The sequence below is a fragment of the Pleuronectes platessa genome, chromosome 16 (genome assembly GCF_947347685.1).
Source record: "Pleuronectes platessa chromosome 16, fPlePla1.1, whole genome shotgun sequence".
NCBI lineage: Eukaryota > Metazoa > Chordata > Actinopteri > Pleuronectiformes > Pleuronectidae > Pleuronectes > Pleuronectes platessa.
This window is the reverse complement of record NC_070641.1, coordinates 6,158,492-6,181,861: the sequence shown is the minus strand read 5'-3', so window position 1 is coordinate 6,181,861 and position 23,370 is coordinate 6,158,492. Positions and strand designations below refer to the sequence as shown.

At 44.9% G+C, this 23,370-nt stretch overlaps 1 protein-coding gene across 2 annotated transcripts in view; it reads left to right on the top strand.

The window, feature by feature from the left end:
• Positions 1–6,610: 6,610 nt before the first annotated feature.
• The window catches only part of LOC128458486 (RNA binding protein fox-1 homolog 3), a 33,362-nt gene continuing 16,602 nt past the window's right edge, over positions 6,611–23,370 (top strand). The window contains exons 1-4 of one of the 2 annotated variants that reach the window (XM_053443329.1): positions 6,644–6,862; positions 9,808–9,810; positions 16,997–17,140; positions 22,004–22,057. In XM_053443329.1, coding sequence (XP_053299304.1) covers positions 6,644–6,862; positions 9,808–9,810; positions 16,997–17,140; positions 22,004–22,057 — 420 coding nt within the window. Of the gene's footprint in view, positions 6,863–9,807; positions 9,811–16,996; positions 17,141–22,003; positions 22,058–23,370 lie in introns of both variants that reach the window. The other variant, XM_053443328.1, reaches the window with a different exon arrangement.

The window sequence follows — 23,370 nt, the reverse complement described above, 5'->3', positions numbered from 1 at the left end:
ACAAGTTAATCCGGATTTTGACACCCAATCTGGAGTAATTAGTCCCTGATGTAAATATCTGTTATGCAACAAAAGAGGCAACAGCACTGAAACAGACAATTATCTCCTCTTATGGCGTTGGCAAAATGCTATGAGTCTAACCATGTGTAACTGATGGCTTTTTCACAGGGCCTCTAGGCTTATTTGGAAGTGTTTTTGTTTATTTACTTCCTTTTTTCTGCGTTTTTTACTGTGCGCCGCCTGAGCCCAGACAGAGCGGTGGCTGAGACAGACAGGTTCATTACATGTCACAGGAGTTCAAAGTGATCCTCTGTCTACTCTGTTTATTAAGTGGCGCTCCGGCGTCTCGGAGGTATAGTAACACTCGCAGTCGCACTTCTAAGAGCAGTCCCATCTCGGTGCGAGGCTCGCCACGCGGCGCCTCTGCTGCAATGTAATGAAGAAATCAGCAAGGGATCGAGGAAAATGAACTCTCTTTCTAATACCTCCATCCAAGGACGGGGTGGCAAATAAGTGCTCCCAATAACGAGGAAAAATCACGTTAGAGGCGATGAAACATATGTGACATGTGAAAACGATTAAGCCTTTCGGAAAAAAAAAGAGCAGAGGAAACATGCGCGAAATCTAAATTGACTTGGACGCTGGAGCAAAGACACTGAGTGTTTATTTTCACGAATTGATTTTTTCCACAAATGAGGTGGAAAAATGGAAAGACGGGAGTTTGCAGGGGAGGAAATGTGAGACAAAACAATCTCGAGCCTCTCCCCAGCCTATTTGAAATCATAAACCTACTGTAAAGGTGAGGAAGACCGCATTTCTGTTGAGGTGGGGGGGGGGGGGGGGTGTTGTGAATCTGCATTAAATTGGGCTGGCTCTCCACATCTCTCTCTCTCTCTCTCTCTCTCTCTCTCTCTCTTTCTCCCAACATTGCGCTGTAATTGGTTGACTGGGGGGAGGGGAATAACCGTTGCACCAAATATGTGCCTCATCATGAGAAACTCCGCTGAAGGTGTTTTGTTTTTTTATCGTCGTTGTTTACCTCTTCTGAGTTTCTACTTTCGAGCTCACCTTGGATTCACTGTGTGGCATGCGGTTGTAATTAACGCATGCCGCAGCCTCTGGTGAGTGTTAACAGAGAGAGCTGGAGTAAGATCATGTGGCTCGCCTAATTAAAATGGACCCGACTAGACAGCCTTTATTTATGCGCCTTCAAGACAAAATGAATGCCAGTTGCCTGTGGAAATCATCGCAGGCCGTCCTCTCTCCTGCCTGCCCGGCTGCCTGCCTGTGTGCGGGGCTACAATTAACCAAGCACCAGCAGCAGAGCCGGGCACAACAAGAGGCTTTCATGCAGCTGGCTGAGAAGCACTCAGTGTTTCGTTTGGGTTGCATCAACTGATTGCCGTACGTTGGCTGAGCTGCTCTGCACTTTTCCCTCTAAACTCTGCCCGGGCTGGTAGTGTGACGGCCCAGCGGGAGTTGTCACAAGTTTGCCACTGTCACTGTCAGGCGGTCATTATAACCAAATGAGCAGCGTTGTCGAGAGGAGCGCTCGGTGCACCGTGCTTCGGATGACACAGGGAAAATGCTCAGCCCCTGAAAAGCTTGAGATTCACTTAAAGACGTTATGTCATCTGTTATCTGACAATGCAAGTCACTTGTTTTCCATGAAGGACTGAGACAGCGATGCTTTATGTTAACTCCATATTAAACTATTCATGCTGTTTAGATTATGCAGAGACACAGCAGAGCTGTTCATAAATCCGTTTGAATTGCTTAGTGTATAGAATCAGGAGGAGCGTTGCTTGCTTCCGACTATTAGTGTCATACAGTAGGAACTATGTAAAGCAGGCCTTTGCTGAAAAATGATCCAAGCCGCATGTGAGGGAGCTGAAGCCATAAAGCTGCCCACTCCATCACGGCTCCTATCGCTGAGATTGATCAGCCCGCTCCCATTTGAGTGATTTCCCTCCGGATTCAATGCAGCGCAATTAGTCGCCTGCCGTATTTTGCTTTCGCATTGCTCTTTGACCCGCCAGCGCACGTGTATGAGTCAGTGCAGCACTCTGCCGATATGAGTTCCTCCTAACAGCTCCTGTATTTGCACAGCCCATCTCCTCTTGGCCTTTCAACACCGTCCCTCCCACTGCCGCTAAAGAGGATCACGGATCGCTGGCGCGCAGCCAAGTCGTTCTACCTGCTGAGATGGAATGTAGCCCTGACCATCTACACCGGGGTTAGCACCAGTCTCTGTCTCTCCCTGAGAACTGTAAGCTGGGAGTTTCTCTCAGACTGCCAGCCTCAGCATTGGACATCATCACACGGCCTGCCTGACCTCTTTGGCTCCTGACGCTGACTGTAAAAACAAAAACTCCAATCCAAAAGTGATCTCCTTAAGTAAGGGTTTCCAATCCAATTTTACGCAAGGAGAGTGCTTAAGATTAGAGATAGTGTTTTTATTGTGCTCCTCGGTAATAGGAGTAGAAGGGATGAAAGGAGAGATAGAGGGAAGGAGGGAAAGAGGAATGGAAAGGAGGAGAGATCGATAAAGGATGCTCTCGCTAGTTGCCTTTATTCTTCGTCTTCATGTCCATGGAGACGAGGCTGAGGTGGCTCATGGCAGCAGGCCATGTAAGGGGGGTATTAAAGTGCCGCAAAGGGACCTGTTCTTTTCCAATAAACAGGCCTGCAGGTAGAGAGACACCCGAGTCCCAATATAACAACGACGCGTAGCACTGGTATGCAGCCGTAATGAACAGCAATATCTTTCGGTGGAATGAGATGTGCTGTGTACCTGACTGGTTTGTCTTGGAGGGCTTTTCATTAAGGCAACGTGGATTATCTTGATGACGGCGAGTCAGCCCCAGCGAAAAGGGCACGCGGCCGCACTGGGACAAGCACAGCTCCCCCTGATTTGCATGGGCCTTTTTTCTTCTCCCAGTTCATCTCCAGTCGAATAACTCGTTTGTCACATACATCAGAGGAAGGCGAAGATCACACGAGAGCCAGCGTTACTTTGTGTTTCACTAATGAGGCCTTTACTCTCCACCTCCTTGCTTTCGCCCCGCTGCCCTTTGAAACAGCAGCAGCATGGTGCTACACCACTTTGGTAGTTTTCTCTCCCCAATACCCAGCTCCGGGCTGTTATCCTGTTTGTGTGTCACTTGTCTCCTGTGTGTGTGTGTCCTGCGAGTGTGAGGTTCCAGATTGTGACCCGAGCGTAGAGGGACACCTCGGGGCAGATGATGATTTAACAAGTATAGTGGAACATGTCATGACTAATGTTGAACGGAGGCATGAAGAAGAAACGGGCGAACAGTACTGCAAGTGAGGAGAGTAAACTAAATCACAGGCGTTCCTAAACTAAGAAGCCGAGGATATTGCAAACAAGAAACTAATACCAAAAAGCTCTCGTACAATGTGCTCAACAGAAATAGGAAAGAGAACAAAGCACAAAAACATTTCTTCAGGAAAAGCAAATTTGTTTTTATGATCAGAGAAGAATCCACAGATCTTGAAAAATGAAAAATAGTCCACACCACCTGATGATTAATGCCACAGTCACATTCTCATACAGTGTGTTTCTCTTTCTTAGTGTCATGATTTCAGGTCCCAACTCTTCAGCTCTGTGTTGATTCCAACGTTTTCTCATTTTAAAATCTCCACGTCCTTGTAGGCTTCACATCGAATCCACACTCCTTTCTGTTTCGACCTAAGTTATCTGACAAGTTGAGGATGCTCCTGGTTGGACGAAAGCATCAGCACCATTTAATCTTCAGGCTTTCACTTTCATTTCAGCTCGTACGCACATACATCATCTATTGAGAACGCTTCAGTGCACATGGAAAACCAAAAAGGGAGCATCTTTTGGTGGGGGAATTTAAACTTCCTGAAATATGATGCAGGGGGTCCAATTTAAATATAACATCCATCAGGATGAGGGTTCACAAGACATTATAAATATGTTGAAATAAGACACACAACTCAGATATCAGTACATATTGACAGTCAAGATATATACATTGCCTGTGTTTGATTGGATGGAACTGTGTTGCAGGATGACACTGAAATGCGATGCGGCAGAAGCTGAAACCATCTCAGGCTTTTTTTTCCCACATCCCCTTCGTTGTTTTTGCCAGAGCCCTTGGCTTCAGGACCCCCCCTGTGCTAATGTGGGTGTGAGAAACTAATGAGGACTCTGTGCTGTTTCGACGGCCTGAGGTGCCACGGTACCCCGGATTTAACCAGTCAGTGCGTCAGCCAGTAGCCCGGCTAGCAAAACGCGGTTTCGCAAAACCGGAGTAGGAATTTGATGCGCGTATGATGATCTTTTATGTATATATCATATAAACACACTGAAAAAGTCCTCAGCAAATCCTTCCAATCCCGAATCAGGACCATGGGCATCGGCCTTGACAGTGACTAACAGAAAGAGGAGACGTGGAGCTTTGATCTGCTTCATGACACGAACGCTGTTTGATGTAGAGTCGAACACAGCACCTTCCTGTTTCCAGGCTACTCAGCTTTCTGTCTCCACCGGACTGTTGAGCACCGATGTGTTGATGGCTTTGCTCGGGCTGGTTTGAAAGGAGGACACAGGAGCTGGTAGCACTTTTAGCTGTCACACCAGGAGGTGCATCTTTTCTTTTTTTTTTTTTTCACGAGGTAACCAACCCCCATTCTCCTTTAAAATGGGTGCTTAGAAGTTGAAAATTGCCAACATCAAGAGCTTCCTTGAATTAGAATGCCCCGCAATGCAAGTGTGTTATATAATGCAATGACTGGAGGGAGAGGGAAAGTAGAGCACAGGGGTAGAGATTAAAAAAGTTTCTGCATAAAAAGAGAAGGGGGGAGAGACGAGCATGAAAGGGAAACAGGGGAGGAGGGATTGAGAGAGAGACAGAGGAGATAGAAATGTAGTATAATGAAAAAGAGGAGGGGGATTAGGTCAGGCAGGAGTGAGGGTCCACTCCGACAGCAGGAGCAGCCTTGAGGCCCAGCAGGCTGCAGGAGGCTGGTCAATCCTTCCCCTCTCTCAAGGCTTCTCGCTTTTTTCATTTAGATAATGGAGCATTTCCTTAATTGGCAGAGCACAGTTTATGCTGAGGTTTGTTTGCCAACACGTCAGAGGAGAATTATTTCCACTACATTTACAGCATAGTGTTGCTCGGCTCTCTCATTAAAACCACAGCCTCCCCCTGTCCAGAAACAGCGTTCTGTGGAAATCTGCAGGAGGAGGCCAAACACCGCAGCAGCGAAAAAAGGAAGAAGAATAAAACACATTTATCTCCTATCTCACCATCCCCAGCCGGCTTGTAAAGGAAGAGGCAGAAACTTCTCTATCTGTTTACTGTTATTGTTTTCTCCAATCATAAACCCTCACTTCTGGCTGCTACTGTGTGCTTTTTCCTCCTTTCTCTCTTATCGAGAGAGTTATGCGTCGAGCCCGCATGATCTGTATCTTTAAATTTGATTGAGGGTATTTGTGGGGGGTGTTATTGGATTTTGGTGTTATTGTCTCACCTTTTCCCTCTGTGTTTTTAATGTCGGGATGGATATCCGCTCCAGCAGCACTGATCTCACCGTTCTGCTCATTAGTCTGGATTCGCAGAGCCTGGTGCTTCGCAACAATAAGACATGCACTTGTGTAGTCCAGCCATTACTGAGTTTAACAATGTGCACCAGCCAGAAAAGTCCATTATTTCTGCAGCTCATCATCTCAAGCATCCACACGAGACAAAGGGTCTGTGGAACAGCTTCGTTGCAAAGGGCCATCAATCACTTAAGTCAGGAGCAGAGACAAAAATAACATATGTGGTATAGATAACACAAACGGTGGGTTCCTGACGCATGAGGAATTCATTTTATTAGAGATTTATGAATAGGACAATATTTTGGGCCCTAACGGAAATAAGCATTCCAATCTGGACCAGAAGTCGGAATCAAATGATCGGTCACATTCTCAGCCTTCACTGATTTAATTAAAATTTCCCCCTGTTTTTGACATTTTAATTATCCATGGTTCTTGTTAGGCTACTTAAAAATAAAACTTTTAAAGTCCAGATTAAAAAACAACAGAAAGCGGCACTGCTGGGGGTCGTTTTGTATTCCGAAGGATACCGTGAGACGGAAACAAAGGCAGGGGCGGCGAGCGGGAAAAGCTCATAAAGCGAACGCGGAGGTTGGTGTTAAAAGTTGTCACGTGGCGCTTGGAGAGGGAGCAGCTGCTACTTTAACAGACCTGTCATTTAAATCAAAAGCCCTAATCAAAATTTTATCAATTAATTGATCTTTCCTCTTGTGCTTTGCCACAAGTGCAATTGAGATTCCCCCCTGACTGTTGCCCCTCCATGCGAGCCATGCTCTACAACATAAACCGTGTTCATTAGCCATGATCAAGGAATTCTCTAATCCGAGCCGAGCTGTGATATGACTGCTGTTTCCCCCTGACTTAGTTGGTCTGCAGGACAACTCTCCCCAGTTGCCTTCCGGTTCGCACAGGGGAGCTCGCACGTCTTTCATGCTGCTCGCGCTGCTCAAACAATGCAGTTCAACTTTAATCTCGAGCGCAGTTCTAACACTTGCCTCCTGTTGTGTGTGTTTCTCTCAGGGTAACCAAGAGGCCTCCAACCCACCAGAAGCGATGGCCCAGCCGTACACCCCCGCCCAGTATCCACCTCCCCCACAGAATGGAATCCCCGCAGAATTTGCGGCACCACACCCACTTCCGACGCAGGACTACACCGGGCAGAGCCGGGTTCCTGAGCACGCCATGACCCTCTACACACCCACACAGACACACAGCGAGCCGGCCGGCACTGACAACAGCACGCCCGCCATCACCGCCACCACGACCGCACCGGTCAGTGTCCTCCATCACCTGCAAACACTGTTCTCAGCAGACTGTCAACAAGTAAAATATATTCATATTCTCTTCTTTATCTTTTTTTTTCATAACAATGCATAAGATGTTTAAAGAAAATGCTTAACTGTCGATACTTTATGAAGTTAGCATGTTGATATATTTGATCGTCAATGTTAAATTGCTCCGTTGTGATTGTCATTGTCATGGTGACGTTTTTGTCAGTAACAAACTGTTTGCTTCTCTTTTCCCTTTTTCCATCGCCTCCCGGCCTGAAAAGCTTTGTAGCACAATTTGACCTGCAAGATGTCCCCCCCCCACCCCCATATACATTACTTTGAAAATATACCTCAATAGATTGCTGTTCTCGGCTTTAGAAATAACAAAATACACAAATATGTTCCCCGCTCTATCTTTGCAGTATCTAGTTGAATATCATATTTATTTACTTGTCTTAATAAAGACGGTGTATTAGGGCCATACTGAAGAAAAAAAAGTTTGGACTTTTCAAGAAGTAGTACAATAGAAAAAAACAAACAAAAAACATCCAGGAGTTTCATTCCCTCTGGACCCAAAGCCCTGAACCAATCTCATTATTTCTTGAGAAACTTTGAAACCCTTTTTCAATATCACACTGATCTGGCCAACGATAACCTCGGAAGTCGACCACTACCAAACCTTTCCTCCACCATTAAGGGGGCCATGTCCTTCAAGTCTGTTGTTATTTGTTACTAAACTTATACAGAAGTTAGATGCTCCACATTCCTCATTTTAACGCAAGTGACAAAATGATTTTTGGATATTACCCCTCTAACATGAGAGAAAGCCTAAAATTATGACCTTATTCTCATAATAATTTGACCTTATTGCTTTCTCTAAATCTTTTCCCCCTATAAGTGGCCCAAACACTCCATCATAAGGAACTGACATCTTGCGGTGTTTGAAAAATGTCGCAGTTGCACCAGCCGTGTTCTGACGTAGTACATCCAGGCCCCGAAGCAACGTTCTAATCACTTTCCCAATCATTTTCCTACAAACACAAAATGACCTTTCTTAATAAAAAGCCGGAGTTCTGCACATTAGTGAGCAGCGGCGGAGTCTGAAGCCGTGGCAAAGATTGCTTGTTGACGAAGGAGGTGAATTTGATTGAAGAGGCGCTGATGAAATCAAAGTGTGTTTCTAAGGAGTAATTTGAGGCTCCATTAAAAACACGTAAAACCTTTTATATATCTGTGTGGAGATTGGACATGCTACTGACGTGAATTATTCAGGACCCCACGATCGTCTTGGTCACAGTCCAAGGACAAAAAGAGTGATGCCATTTTCAGCCAGAAAAAAACATCTCCTTTTTAATCAGCTAATGAGCTGTTAATGCAGTCAAATGTTTGAGACTCTTATTTAGACATAAGATAAAGTTCTCTGCCAGGACCTGATTATACTCCTCCTGTCACTCATTTTACTGTAAACCATCAGCCCCCCAGCTGGAAAATAAATCTCTGGCAATGCTTCACGTTGTGATACACATCTTGGGAGAGAGTGTTATTTAAAATCATAGATGATATATTTCCTTCTTGCGTAGTGATACCTTTTCTATGAAAAGCCTTGACCCGGGATTTACCTTAACAGGAGGCAGATGTAGATAAAAGGGAGAACGACTTGGCTCCGGACTTAAGAGACACGACTGGAAAGATGGATAATGCCGGCAGAGATGAAAAAAATAAGACCTTCATGCCTTCTTCTCCCCCCTTTAGCATTAAAACACCTGCTGTGTGAGGTCATGGCGAGGCCACAGCCCTCCTGAGAGAGATCTGGGTCACTCATAAAGAACACGGTTAATAACTCCATTTTCCCAGCCTCACAATTAGCGTGCGCCTCCGAACATTTGGCGTCAGAAAAAAGTGCTTATACGGCACAAGCACGGCCATAGAATGGCACGGCACATTATCATCGTCCTGTAGTGTCGCAATGTTTGATTTAAAGATTTGTGTGACGTTTCCCAACCGCTCCATGGTTATGCGCCGCACTTACAGTAATGGCTGACACACAAGCGAGTTTAAAGTGAGGAGAGACTTGGCAGGAGGTTCAGCCTCCACCTCCTCCCCCTCCTTCTTCTTCCTCCCCCTCCGACACTGTACACCACTCCCACACTCTCTCTCTCTCTCTCTCTCTCTCTCTCTCTCTCTCTCTCTGTCTCTCTCTCTCTCCATTTCGCATTTGATTTCATTTCATCTGTTCACACCGCTGTGAAGAAAGCCCAGAGATGGTGGCCATGGAGAGATGAGAGCTCGTCTTGCCTTCCCTCATTCTATTCCTCTCTCGCGCTGTCCCCGCTTTCCTCCATCTTCGTTCTCTGCATCCACACTCTGCCCCACTTCCACCCGTCTTTTTCTCAGGGAGGACAGAGAGATGAGATTAGTGGGGTGTAAACAGAGAGTCAAATCCCCGGGGGCCGCTGGTGTAGTGTCGCCCACCGCTGTGCTCCCCGGCTTTAATGACAGACCCAGCCCGTTTGCTCTGGGTGCCACAGACGGGCCCGGGTGCCTTTGATTAGGGCACCCTGCAGAAACACAGATTGAGGGAGCAGATCAGCTACTCGCAGCGACCCCCCCCCCCCCCCCCCCCCCCCCCTCCCTTGGCTCAACTCTGCTGCGCTCAGCTCCTCTACCCCACGACGACGCTTTACTCTGCACATCTTCTCGACTTAAAGACTTAAAAAAGAGTCAAGAGAGAGTGAAAATTCAGTGAAACGTATGGATTCGTGCGAATTCCCCGCGGAGTACGGAGCGTGTGTATGTTTTAATGAGGCGCGGGAACTCTCCTCGCTTCTCCTCTCTGTTCCTGTCCATGTCTACCAGTCCCCCGTCTGTGCTGGGAAGGTGGCGTTGTCCAGAGCCAGACCTCTGAGACCTCGCTCTGTGCCATGTTCAAACAAGCTGACTTGAAAGCAAGTGACTTGAGTAGGAGAGGCAGCCCCCAACTTTTCTCCAAATCCTTAGAGATGAGGGTAGCAGAGGGCTGCCAGGAAGCTCTGCTGGAGGAAAAAAAAAAAAACTGAGCTCGTTATCTGGCTCAGTTCAAATAGTCTGAGGTTTGGTTGAATTTCATGAGTAATCATTCTCTTTTCAGATAACAAATTAAGGCAGTGGCGTTAGGGCAGCACTCAATTCCAGATTTTTCACAGCGCGTGTCAGCGGCATGAAGACTTTCCAAAGGGTATTCTGGGGGACTGTGATAACATAGACACACACACACACACACACACAAACACACACGCACATGCACATGCACGCAAACACACAAGGGCATTCGGAAAACATGAGTGAGCACATGCAAACATTTATCACATACACGCACATGCACACTCATCTCACATGAACCATGTTTAAGGGATTGAGACTGTACCGGGGTGTAGCTTTCAGAGGCGGTGCTGACGGCAGCATGTACGCAACCATTAAACGCCGGCTTCCATTTTATCTGTAAGGGGGAGGAGCTGCCGATGTTCACACTGTAAATTCAAGATATTATAGATATGCTCGGAGTTCCACAGCACGACTGAATCTCCTGAACAACTCTCTGATGTTTGTTCAAGCTCTAACTGTTCAGTGAGATGATATAAATACTTAATAAATGCTTATTGAAAAAGGCTGGGTAAGAAAAATTCAAGGGCACTTGAACAAAGCCCATACCTCCACCAGGGCCCTACGGTCCTCTGAAAACCACATTTAAATTCACCAGATCCAAGTTTTTATTTGGATCTGCACCAAACTGCACAAACTCATAAATCTCAGTCCCCTAAACATGCCGGATTTTTTAAATTAAAATGAATTATTCTCTGAGAAATGTACAAAAAAGTAGAAACAAAAGTATTAAAGAAAGTGGGAATCGTATTCTGTCCCCAAATCAGGACCAAAAATGTAAAAGATTATTTGGCTAACAGACAGACAGTAGGTACGTTTCTAATCTGATTGAAATAAATGGTGTCTTCATTAGGAAAAAAAAAATTCTGCAGATAAATCCACTGTAGTGAAAAATCATATCCATATAAACTGTCCTGTGTGAACATGTCACTGTCTAGCACAGGGAGCATAATAAAATAGGCCTTGATAATAGTATACCCAGACGTATTATTTAAATTTACAGACTAAGAACCTGTCATTTAGATTTACACACTTGCAGTTAAAACCGAGCCCTGCACCACAGCTGCTGACTTCTCTCCTTTAGTTTTCATGTTTCCACGTCTATATCTTAGGCCATTTTCATAATCAAAGCAGATATTTTCTGAAATACACGTCCTTGTCTTTCGTATTGATGATTCAAGCACCAGCGTTTCATGTCTGTCTGAGCCTTCGAGGTGCTGAGCTGAGCCACGTCTGTGCAGAGAGTGAACAGGACTTTTATGGTCTCCTCAAGTCCTGAAATGACTCCGACACTTCCACCTTTCCCTACTTGGTATGAATCAGGGCGAGTCGGCGGGGGCGGCCCCCCTGCTCCACCACTCACACCACTCACACCCCTCACACCCCCTACTCTCTGGGGTGATGGAGGGGATATATTAGCAGCTTCTTTAGAAAAAGACAACAAACAGTGGAGGACCAGGAGAGGGAAAATAATGAATTAAAGCTTAGGCATTATAATTCTTGTGAGCGAAGACTCAACCATCCCCCCACCCCTCCACCCCCCCATTTAATCGGATGTAATCTACCTGCTTGGCAGCATTCCAATCAGATAGTTTCAATTATGCTCTTGTAATGCCACTCTGTGAGGAGGGGGAAAGTGCTGAGCAGAGCACTTTGCAGGCGATTTGCAAATAACAGCAAGGGAGTCTTTTAGAGAAATGACTGAACAGGAAGCCGGAGAGTTGCCGGAGTTGACAGCTCTCTCACTCTCTGGTTTGCTGGCTTTGGCGGTGACGGCGTGTTTTGCATCCCATCGCCTCCGCCTCCGCCCCCTCCCCGTGACAGCAGCTGTCGGGACAGTAAAGTGCCGCTGATTGTGACCTCCTATGGTAATACGGAGGTAATTATTTTCCACTGGAACACCACCATCTCCCAACCAGGCAGGTAGGTTAGATCCTCGGGAGCGGCGTGCGGAGGCAGGCATCCCGGATCCCAGTGACACTCACAGCTATTGAGTTAGTAGGAGGCAGTCTGGGGTGCTCGGGAGTCAGCAGTTCAGTATTTGTGCTCTACACATGTGTATTTGCCCCCGGTGTCAGCGTGCTGCTGGCCTGTCTGAGCACAGACTGAAAGTTAATCTGGATGTTTGCAAACACGCAACCACGCCTGCCGTGATAAAAAGCCAGCCGGACAGAGCTGGAGGACAGTGGATCTCAGTAGTCTGGCAACATACGCTAAAGGTCGATAGTGTCATGTGTGACCGATGAAACAGATTGACCCACGGGGCTCCGGTACCTTGTCACCATCCACGGTCCCAGCATCTGTCTGCTATGTGTCACCCCCGGGGCCCAACATGGCTACTCAGGCTATTAACCTCCAGCGCGGGAGGACACGGCAGAGTTAAGACCCCTCCGCCCGTCTCTCTCTCTCTCTCTCTCTCTCTCTGTCAGAAATCCACTCCTCACCAGCAGGCCGGTCATCCTGGTGCATTTTCCGGCTCTCACGTCCTTCGCCACTTGTTAACCTCTGGTCTGGACAGAGTCAAAGCCCAGGCAGGACTTAGGAAGCCGCCACCAACCTGCCCTACCTGGATGGCTGCAGGGGAGACAAAGTGGGACCTTGAATCAAACAACTGTCACTGTTAACAATGTATGTCACCGTCTCGGAATGGGCCATAAAAACCAAATAAATGACAGCCATTACAGTGGGGATTGTGATTATGATAATGAGAATAATAAAGGCGATCATCATTACGATCATGATGATAATGATAATACTGTGATGATGAATTATAATGAATAAATCCCTACCCCATTTCCTAAATGGTGGGAAATGTATCACTAAGAGAGGCCTGCAGCCATCCGACAGGCTCGGAGCAGGGTGAGGGTTATCAGCCTGCGTATGCGTGTGTGTCATTCGAACCGTTTGTACTCCGGCAACATCCTCCTCCCTTTTCACGTCTGTATCTCAGTACAAGATTGTGTCCGTGTATGTGACTCCCCAGCCAGTATAGAGTGTGTTTGCAGTGCTCAGAGAGCACTTCCCGGGAGACCTTGCAGTTTACATATCACATTCAAACAGCTTTTGTGCTCGATATCTGCCACTTCCACTCTCTCGTTTCTCATTCTCCCCTCCTCCACACGCTACTTTATTTAGTCCCAGAGTCAGCAGCCACTAAATCAGGACTCGTTTTTGTTCATTTTGATCAATGGCTTGCTGTTGCCGAGTAGAGACCGCCCCCACGGCATCAAAAACAAATGTTCAAACGCTCGGAACAACCTTTTGTTGTTGTTGTTTTTCTCTGATGAGTGACCTCTTGTGGTCATGAGACCAATTACGGCAATGTGATGTACTTATAGATTTGCAAAACCTTGTGGGGAGAGAATAAGGCAAATGATTTTGTGTCTGATTTTGACACCTCTTCTTTGTAGTTCACCTCCTGCCAAGAGTATTTTAACCACGGCTGGATCACTGCAAAGTTCAAATACACTATACCATCACCTACAGAGCTCACCAATCCACCGGGTGCGTTTCATTTGCACATAAAGGAAAACATGAACAATGGAATTCATTGTTCTTAGGTGCTGACACTTCTTTACAACCAACATTATTATCACTACCATTATAGGCTCCTGTCACTGTTCCACTGTTTTTGGTCATAAACCAGAAGCTATGTTAGAAGTGTGTATCTGACAGGTAGGCTGTATCTGACAGGTAGTTGCAAGTTCAAATGCCAGAAGAAAGAAAGGGAGACTCAATTTCGTCAATTTTTGTGCACGTCTTCGGAAAGCTTATTGGTGCAGAAGAAACAACAAAAAGGAGCAGTACCACAGGAAAACATGGGAGGGCAGTGTAGCTGATAGTTTAAGCAAGACAACCATAAGACGATATTTCAACATTAGCCAAGTTTTTGAGGAGAGAATTTGTGAAAAAGAAACTACTGGCATCGATATGATGTTACTTCGCCCCGGCTCAGGGACAGGCTACTTGTTTTGCTTCTTTCTTAATTACACCTTCTTCCATTGTTTGCATTGTTGTTGTCAGAAACCATCGACTCAGCGCTGCCTTTTGCAAACATAAAGGCAACTAGATAAGCATGCGATGTCATTCAAAATCTACGTTAATCTCCGATAACCATTGAGGGAACTTTTAAAACATGAATAATTCTAAACAGAGTTTTGTTTATTTGTTACAGCAGCAGCTACTCTGGTCTAGGAAGTCTAGTGATCATGAGTAATAACCACTGTTAAGTTGTTCAACACATTAATAGAATAAATTTGTATCTACATTAAAACCACTAATCGCTCGGAGGGCGCTGTTGCTCAGTAAAAGTTAGATAGTGTTGCTTCAATTCATCAATCTACTTTTTAGAAGAAAATAAATTGTATGTTGAGTATATATCTCAGCATTTTTCACTTTTTACCCTCAAGTATTCAGTATGAACCTTAGATATAACAGGTGCAAAACTTCAAACCCACTCATCTTCAAGCTCGTCCTCCTCATTCACACATGCACCTGGAAACTTTATTCAAACGTTAAAACATTGATTGAAAATACGACTGCAACACATCAATTCAGCTCTTTCGTGCCCTTCACACTTTTTACACAATTATTCACTCTTCAACTGTCATGAGTTCTTCTGACCTTATCTAGATTTGACTATCTGTTTCTACGTTGGGTGGAAGGTTCAGAGTGAAGTGAGTTGAACCCTTCTGAATATTTTTTATTCAACTCGTCCTTGAGGTCACACATTTCCCTCTTCACACCTTTTTGGCCGTAAGTCTGTCGCCTTTCAGCCAAAGTGTGAAATCGAACCAAACACACTCACACAACTTATTGCATGAGCCTGTGAGTGATGGGATGATCATACACCTACTGTATAACCCCATTGACTTCAATGTAAACTGAGCTTAGAGAATCTGAAGAAAAAACAGAAACAGAGGCAGATTGAAGTCCCTGTATCTCAACAATTAACGTCCCCACGCTCAGCAGAGTGTAACACAATATGAACACTGCGTGATATGAGTCTGTTACTGTTTACCCTGAGTCTGTCTCTCAGCCCAATCCAGGTCTCCAACAGCACTTGGTGAATTCACTAATAGTAGGAAATCCTACAACTTTCAATTTTAACTCAATGTTTCTAGCACTTTAGTTTACAACCCTAATTTTCCAACAGTGTATCCTCATTCAGCTATTCCATCCTTCAAAAGTAGGGTTTTGCTGGACTCTAGTCCTTTTTCACTTTTTAACTTTCTCTATCTTTGGGGCAGTTTAGTTTCAGTAGAGTCTGTGTCCCAATCAAACTGTTTTCTGTCTTCACACAGCAGATTTTATTTTTACATTGACTTAATGGTGTTTCAGTTGCTTGTTAATACTTCTCTTTCTTGGGATTTTAGCTGCAGCTTTTTCAGTTGAAACTGAAATTTCAGAACTCACATTTCCTTGGTAGAATTATATTAGTAGACCTCTGGCACGATAGAACCTAAACTGGCAGCTTCAATGTTACAATAACATTCCACCTGACACCTCCAGGAGTCCCTGCACCCTGGAGTTTAGCAAAAAATAACTCCGGCGCAAAACCTAAACCTTTTTTGGTCCTTTTGATTATTTACTTTTTTCCTTTATTCCTTTTTCAATGTATTGACCTCAAATACTCATGTCAATATATATTTTCAAATTTATGGGGGGATGTTTTTACTGACGAAAAAGTGTAGGATGAAACTTTAGCTTTTATATCTACCCTGTTTTTGTACAGTTTTCATTTGCACCCAGGAACATGTAATATAATGTATATACCCAATAGTCTACAACACATAGTCCTGTGTTCATATTTCCCTTTAATGAACTTATTTCGAAAACTTTTAGTGGATTTTATAGTTTTGCTTCCTTCTCAAAATTATTCCATTCATTACTTAATTTTAATTTAGGTAAACTAAAAGATAAACTTTGTTGATCTAATGCAGAGAAAATGGACTTGTTCCAGCAGCAGATAGTAAAATATGAAGAATGAAATTGGCAATAAAATAAAAGTAGAATATTTAAAAACACCAGAGGTATGTACATGATTAATTGATCCTTTTTTGTTTGTGTTGACTTTGGAAAGAGACATTAATTAAAATTAATTAAATAATATAAATGTCCTGACCCTGCATTCATATTAAATGCTCAAGTGATATTAATATTAGTTATGAATATAAAGAAATCACATCACTGTCATTGATGTTGAACTGTTTGTTTAACCTGCTCTGAGTCAGAGAGTCGACATCAGAGGAGGCTGAATTGTGATAGTCATTTTTATTGACTCAAAAACCACCAAATATGAGGTCCTGTGTAGATAGACTTGTCCCACACCGCAGAGAATAAGAGCGGATGAAGTATGTTGTCGACCAATGAGGTTTTGTCCACAGAAAATACATCAGCGAAAGAAACTGCCTCAGAAACAAGGTCCATCTAAACAGACAAACCACCAGCTCCCTCAGTGAAATCCATCACCGGTGTCACACAGAGAAACAAGTGAATTTGTCATTGACATCAGACACGTCATTTATATAGAAATGTCAGCATAGCATTCTCATAATGATGGAAACAACAACGCTGAGGGCTTTGGGCCTCGCACTCTGATGCCTGTGTGCAAACGTCACCAATAATGTGTCTTTAGTCTAGACATGTCAGGTCTCCGTGGGATCTATATCCACGCCTTTTTGTCAGCGCCTTCAATCTTCCCTGTTGCTCAAGAGCTAAGTGCAAGAGATTAATAAGTGGATTTGTAATGCACAACCTCAGGTTTGACACTATAAGTCATCGGCTGTTTATCGCTTTGGCTTTCTCGCCAGATTGAAAAATGGCAGATGCCGAGTAAGTTAGTCAGCCAGGCCTCCCAACCCCACCCACGCTCCCTGCCACATCCACTCCTCCCCTACCCCCACCCCCACTGCCTGCTTCAGGACCGGGAGGTACAGTATACTGTAGCGGCTAATGAGCAGCGTGTGTCTTTTCTGTGTTTGTTTCCCTCCGGCAGACAGATGATGTGACGCAAACAGAGGGCTCTCAGCAGCTCCAGCTCCAGCACTCAGACTCTTCAGAGAAGCAGCAGCCCAAACGGTTACATGTCTCCAACATTCCCTTCCGCTTCCGGGACCCTGACCTAAGGCAGATGTTTGGGGTGAGTGCCTGCGAGGAAAAACTCGCCTTTCATCTATTAGTTATAGTGATGCTGTACTTGTCAAGTTAATTACTGAGATATGACAATGAGGTTACAATGCACACACAAGATGTAGAGTATGCTGATCCCTGTTCACACCTGGGGTTAACATCCGTCCTGAGTTGTCAGTTCTAAGTTCAGGTCTGAACGCACCCAAATGTGTCCTGAGCTGTAGCCACAATATCAAAGCTGACCACTAGGGTTGGATGTCGTCTGGATTTATTTTGGATTACCGGTGCTAAAATGATACTTTTAAAATGTATTCGTGCCAGAACCGACACTTGGTGACAGAGTGTCTATTGTTTTTGCTACGGTAAGTCGGAAGTTGAAATTTAACGAATAATCTGTTAACAGTTTAAAGTATATTTAACTGAAATATACAATATAAATAAGTGCAAAATTCACAAAATCACGCTAAAAAAAACACGTATCCAGACGATACATTTATCGTGTGTCGATAGGTGCTTCATTAGGTATTCCTCCGCTTCTTCCCTCTTCTCTCAGTTTACTGTTGGATCACAGACAACAAGGTGCACACAACCACTAACTCTACAAGCTGTTGCTTACCGATCACACGGTCAAAGGAGACACATTTTCATGACAGGTCTGAACAGATTAATTTAAAGCTGTCCACCTGTGATGAGGTTTTCAGGACGGATGTTAATACCAGGTATGAACGGGGGCCTAGAAGTATCTACAGACGTTCCAAACCAAGTTATTAAGTAAAATTCAATCCACCTGAAAGGATGGTAGTGAAGGCATCTCACCTCGCCTGACACAAAGAAAGAAATGATTACACTTTGGCTTAAATGAGCAGTGGGACCAAATCGCACAACAACAGCCACATAATTAATGGCATTTACATCATTAACTACACTGTCAGGAGAAATAAAAAGTGCTTTCTGAGAGTTTTTACAAGTCCTGAAAAGTAGAGAAAAACAGGCAAATCAGTCACAATCAGGTGCTGATGTGTGAAGGGGGGGGGGGGGGGGGGGGGTAAAAACTCCCTGCTGCACTTGAGCTATGGAGCCCAGTACCCCGAAGTTATACCATTCATCTTTGTCCTTAACCCGCCGAGGCTGCTATTTAGCCGCCTCCCTAAATCTCAGTAATTAACCTGAGCTTGATGAGAACAATGTCATTAGTAACAAAAGGAATGGTGGTTGAAATTAGGGAGGAAAAAGCAGCGGTGTTATCTTTAATTTCTTCTGTCTTGGTCACTAGAATTATACATTCATCCACACGAAAAAGCTTCTTAAGTAGCTTTTAGACCCTCGCAGAACATTAAATTGTCTGCTGAAATTGGGACGGAGGAAACCGTTTGTCCTGATTACCTGTTCAGAGGTTACACACACACACAGAGCCGACAAATATTACATATCAGCGAAACCAAAGGTCCTCAGCAGAAAATGTCTCTTTGTCTCCGTCTCTCACCCAATTAATGAGGCGATGAATATTTCAGCGGCTCGCCCGGGTGTCGCACAGAAGCCTCAATAAGAATTGACCCAAACATCCCAAATTCAATAAGGATAATGGATCTGAATGGAGACGATGGCCAAAAATGTACTTTAAATGTTCTGCGCTAATTGGACCATTAGAACCCAGAGGCGTTAATTCTCATCGTTATGAAGACAACATCCAGCTGATGATATTAATTACTGCCCGGGCTGTGGCTTTATAAATTGCAGACAACATGGCTGCTCTCTCTCTCTCTCTCTCTCTCTCTCTCTCTCTCTTTCTCTCTTTCTCTCCTCTGATTGTTAGCTTTATTGTTCCCAGCTCTGGTGCAGGTCATGTGGAATCCAAATCGCCTCAGTAATTAGCTCCGAGGCTTTGTGTGCCTGGCCCGGCTCGTGCAGATATACGATACAAAATTGATCGCGTCCCACCCAGTCCCCCTCAATCACCCTCCTCACCCACGTGTTGCCCCCCCCTTTCCCCTTTCGGCGGTTGGCATTGCGGAGGATTGTGGGATTGATTGTCTTGGGGTAGTGCTTGGCAAGGAGATAGCTGGTCCGCTCCACCCTCTGACATGGCCTCCACAATGGGCCTTTGTGTGATCAGCGTGTGGAAAGCTTCATCCCTCTAGCTCTAATGGCTTCTGGAGCGCCACCGGCTCAATACGCCATTACTGCTACGCTTGAGTGAAACCCGCAGACACGCAGGCGGGAAGACGGAGGAGGAGGAGGAGAGTGGAGGTGCTGCACGGCCCACTGAAGAAGGCTAAACCCCGCCAGGAGCTCCATCTGCTCCCACGCAACACGGAGAAACCCTCCCCGGGTGACGCTGGGAAAGGTTTCGACGTCGGTAAAAAAAAGGCTGTGGAACCGGCACCCTGCAACAAGAAGGGAGGGCCTGAGATTCAGCCAGCGCACCACAGGGTTACGGGTGTGGAGAAACCTGCGAGCCTTTAACGAGGCGCTAAATGAAGGGCTCATTAGGACGACCACAGCGGACCTCCATCAGTAATTAGAAACTGTGATCTCCGAGAGCTAGCAAGTGTGTGGGGAATGAAAACACTCCAAGTGCGAGCGAGGCTCTGCACAGCGCCCATGCTGCGCTACTTGAGGGTGCCCTCGTTTACGCGACTGGGTTCTTCAGCAGTGCTTCTCTCGGCGCATGTAAGGGCTCTCACAGCGTTTCCCAGAGCAATCAGGACCTCTGCCCCCCCGCCCCTCACCCTGCTGTCACACTGACTGCTGTGCCTGAACATCCTCCACACTGCCACGCGACTGTTTGAATACACACAGTCGCTCTAGCGTAATTATAGGTTTCTGAAGAGCTTAAAGAAATGCAAGCTGATGAAAGGTGGAGGCACAGTTGACGGTGTTTGTTGCTCCCACACCGGCTGGCTTGAGGCACAGGAAACACTGTGTGTCATGAATGTGTTTTCTAGTTTTTGTGCAGGAAAAACTGACCACATTGCAGCAAGTCCACACTGTGTCAAAGAATCACTTCAATTGCTGACATCTTTCTGTGCATGTTGTAGAGTTTAGGTTATTTCATATAATTATTTTTAATACATCTCCTGGCTGCCATCGGATTCTGTTCATTTATGTGTAAAAGCCACACTCTTTGAACAGGCTTGAGTCATGTAATTTAATTTCCATTTCCCCGTGATTTATTTTAAGTGCAGAATGACTGGAGACGTCTCCACGGCGTTTCCTAAATAACAGTAAAGGAACCCATATGGAATTAGAAATGAATGTAAACCTATGGATACCTAGGGAAAAAAAGACTTAAATGTATCAAGCAGCGCGATCAGCTGTGAAGTAAAATTAATTATTTTTGATAAATGAACATGTAAAAGCACCGGTGTGGGTTTAACTTGTGGATGCTTCTTGGTCTTTTTTGTCTTTATATTGATATTGAGTTGTTTTTATAGTCTGTGGGTGCATGGATCTGACTGCAGCCCTCGTCTTCCCTCTTGAGACTCCTCCCATTGGAGCTATTGTTTATCGGTGCTGCTGATGCAGCTGTTTTTGTGTGTGTGTGTGCGTGTGAGAGTGTGTGGGTATGAGTGGGTGGGTGGAGACAGAAGTGCATGAGATCACTGGTGAGCAACGAGCAGTCCCCTGCGCCATGTGGAAATCCACAAAGACGACTTCCTCTGAAACTAATTAATCGACGCCACAAGCCCATTACGCTCGGTTAAAACAATTAGCATCTGCACATTGCATGGGGGAAGCATTGTCATCTCAGGCGAGAAAGGGGCATCACGCTGGGATATAAATGTGTGAGTGTGCGTGATCGTAGCCGGCGCTACCCATAAGAATCAGCGGAGCCGCGCATCCTATGAGGCCAACGTGTGGATGGGATCTATGGAATATCTTTTAAACGGAGAGGAAACACACCCTGATAAAACTGAGGAGGTTTTAAATAACTAAGTATTTTTCCTCCATTTGAACTTGGTGTGGTGAGGTCACTGCATTACCCTTTCAAGTGTGGGGGGGGGGGGGGGCATATGTTTTTTGCTAACGCATAAACCCTCAGCTCCTCAAGCCCACTCACTCCAGCCAGATAATAGCCAGCTCCTCCTAACCCCTATTAGAGACTCAGTCAAACGATCCATCCATTCCCATTGAGCGTCGACCACATGGAAGGCCCATTTCTTCCCTGTTGTGCAGAAATGAAGGCGACGCGGACCGCTTGACAGGGTAATTACTTTTAATGAAATAATACGGCCATTGTAGACAGCAATTAAAAGTCGCTCTCACTCCACTCATTAGAGGAACTTACAGTTTACTTTCATTCCTCGGTTTTTTAATGATCCAAAGGCAGGCCTGTTAAATCGAAAGGCTGGAGCATGTTAACCCCTGGGGACTGGCCCTTAGGTCCTGTTGACTGGGAGAGCACACAAACAAAGAGAGGGAGAGAGGGGGAAGAATAGAAGAGACAGAGGGAGGCTTACGAAAGGACAGAGAGGTGCAGTTAGAACAGATCCAACAAAGTTTTCAGACCAGATGATCGTGGAGGCGGATCCATATCTCAAGTCATCGAATCATTATATGATTATATGCAAACAAACATCAGAAATGCTGATGTGCAATCAAAGACTCTGTGATCTCAAGCAGAGTTTGGATTGACATACAAAAATTGCACCAGAGCAGCAACTATGAGCTCTCTTTTGAAAGCAACGCCAGTGAGCTTAAAGAACTGTTTGCCCAGCTAACAAATGCAAATTGACCACCATTTCCTCACAAAAGTAACATTTCCATATTGTCCTAATGGTTTTTCTCTCTCCAGTTGTCCTTCTCATGAATTCACAGCCAATGAGGCTTTCTAACTCTGCCCCGCTCTGCTCTTTTTCTTTTCTCTCTGCAGCAATTTGGAAAGATTTTAGATGTGGAGATTATCTTTAATGAGCGAGGATCCAAGGTAAGTGAACTAGAACGCCAGCTGCTTCATTACCATGTACTTCTTCTGTTTCCTAATGATGGCATTAGTGTAGTGTGTACATTGGCTGAGAGTAGTGGTCTCTAAGCCTGGTTTGGGAGACATACATCCACCACACCTCTCTCTCTCTCTCTCTCTCTCTCTCTCTCTCTCTCTGCCTCCCTCCCTCCCTCCCTATTGTTTTTGTTGTTGCAGCTCTAACCCAAGTTGTGAATCATTAGACCTGTCAATCAATTCATTATTGAGCTGTTTCACAATTCACTTAATCCACAAGCAGGCTGCAGGTCCTCAAGCGTATGGAGCTGAAACCACTTGTTAAGGGACCTGGTTCTCTTTGAAGGCCGGGTGTTGATTCCACAGATTCCACATTAATCAGGTTTTATCATTTTGTTTAAAATAGACGATAATTCAGGATAGTAATGGTGTCCTCTGGGGTGGTTTTGCAAATAAAGGTTGTTTGGCTAAAATAAACTTGGAAGCTAATACTAATGCTAACTTATATTTAAAGTGTTTATGTGTTGTATGCAATAAAGGCTCAAATCGAAGGTACTTAAAGTGATTTTGAAGCAACACTATGCAACAGTTTCACCTGAAAACAGCAGCAGTTTTCAACTCTGTATAACCTTGGTGAGCAGGCACGATCTCCAGCGAGTGGTGCCGAAAGAAACCATAATTTCAAAAAAAAAGTTGGAAAGGTTTCGAGAGCGAAGAGACTTTTTAAATATTACATTTTTTGAAGAGATATTTGGTGTATATTTGAGCATAGACAGGAATATACACCATGCAGCCATGCATCCGTTCATTGGGAGGGACCATGCAATCAGGCCAGGAGATTGATAAGCTTTGTTTGCTGTACATTAAAACGGCTGGAGCTCAGAGCCCAAGAGAATAACTTATGATTATTGGCTGCAGAAGGCACTGTTGTTCAGCAAAAGTTGCAGAGTGCTGCTTTAAATGAGACATTTGAAAGATTGAGGTTTTTCAACAATTTGCTTTATTGCTAATAAATCCCATGAATCAACCAAAAGCATGAAAGTGTTTCTCTATCAGCGCTTTCTGGCCTGTCTACTTTGTCAGACCTAAACCCAATGTTTCCTGCTGAAGGGGTAAATCTTTGCAATCCTATCACAGACAAACAGATTTCAGGTTTACAAACCTTTTGACAATAGTGTTGATATGCATCCACATTGGTGCTCCAGTAACTATTTCAGAAAAACTATTGAAGCAGTAGGATTTTGTGAGTTAGAATAAAGTAAATGTGTTTAATATTAATGAAGGATAACCCAGTGCAGTAG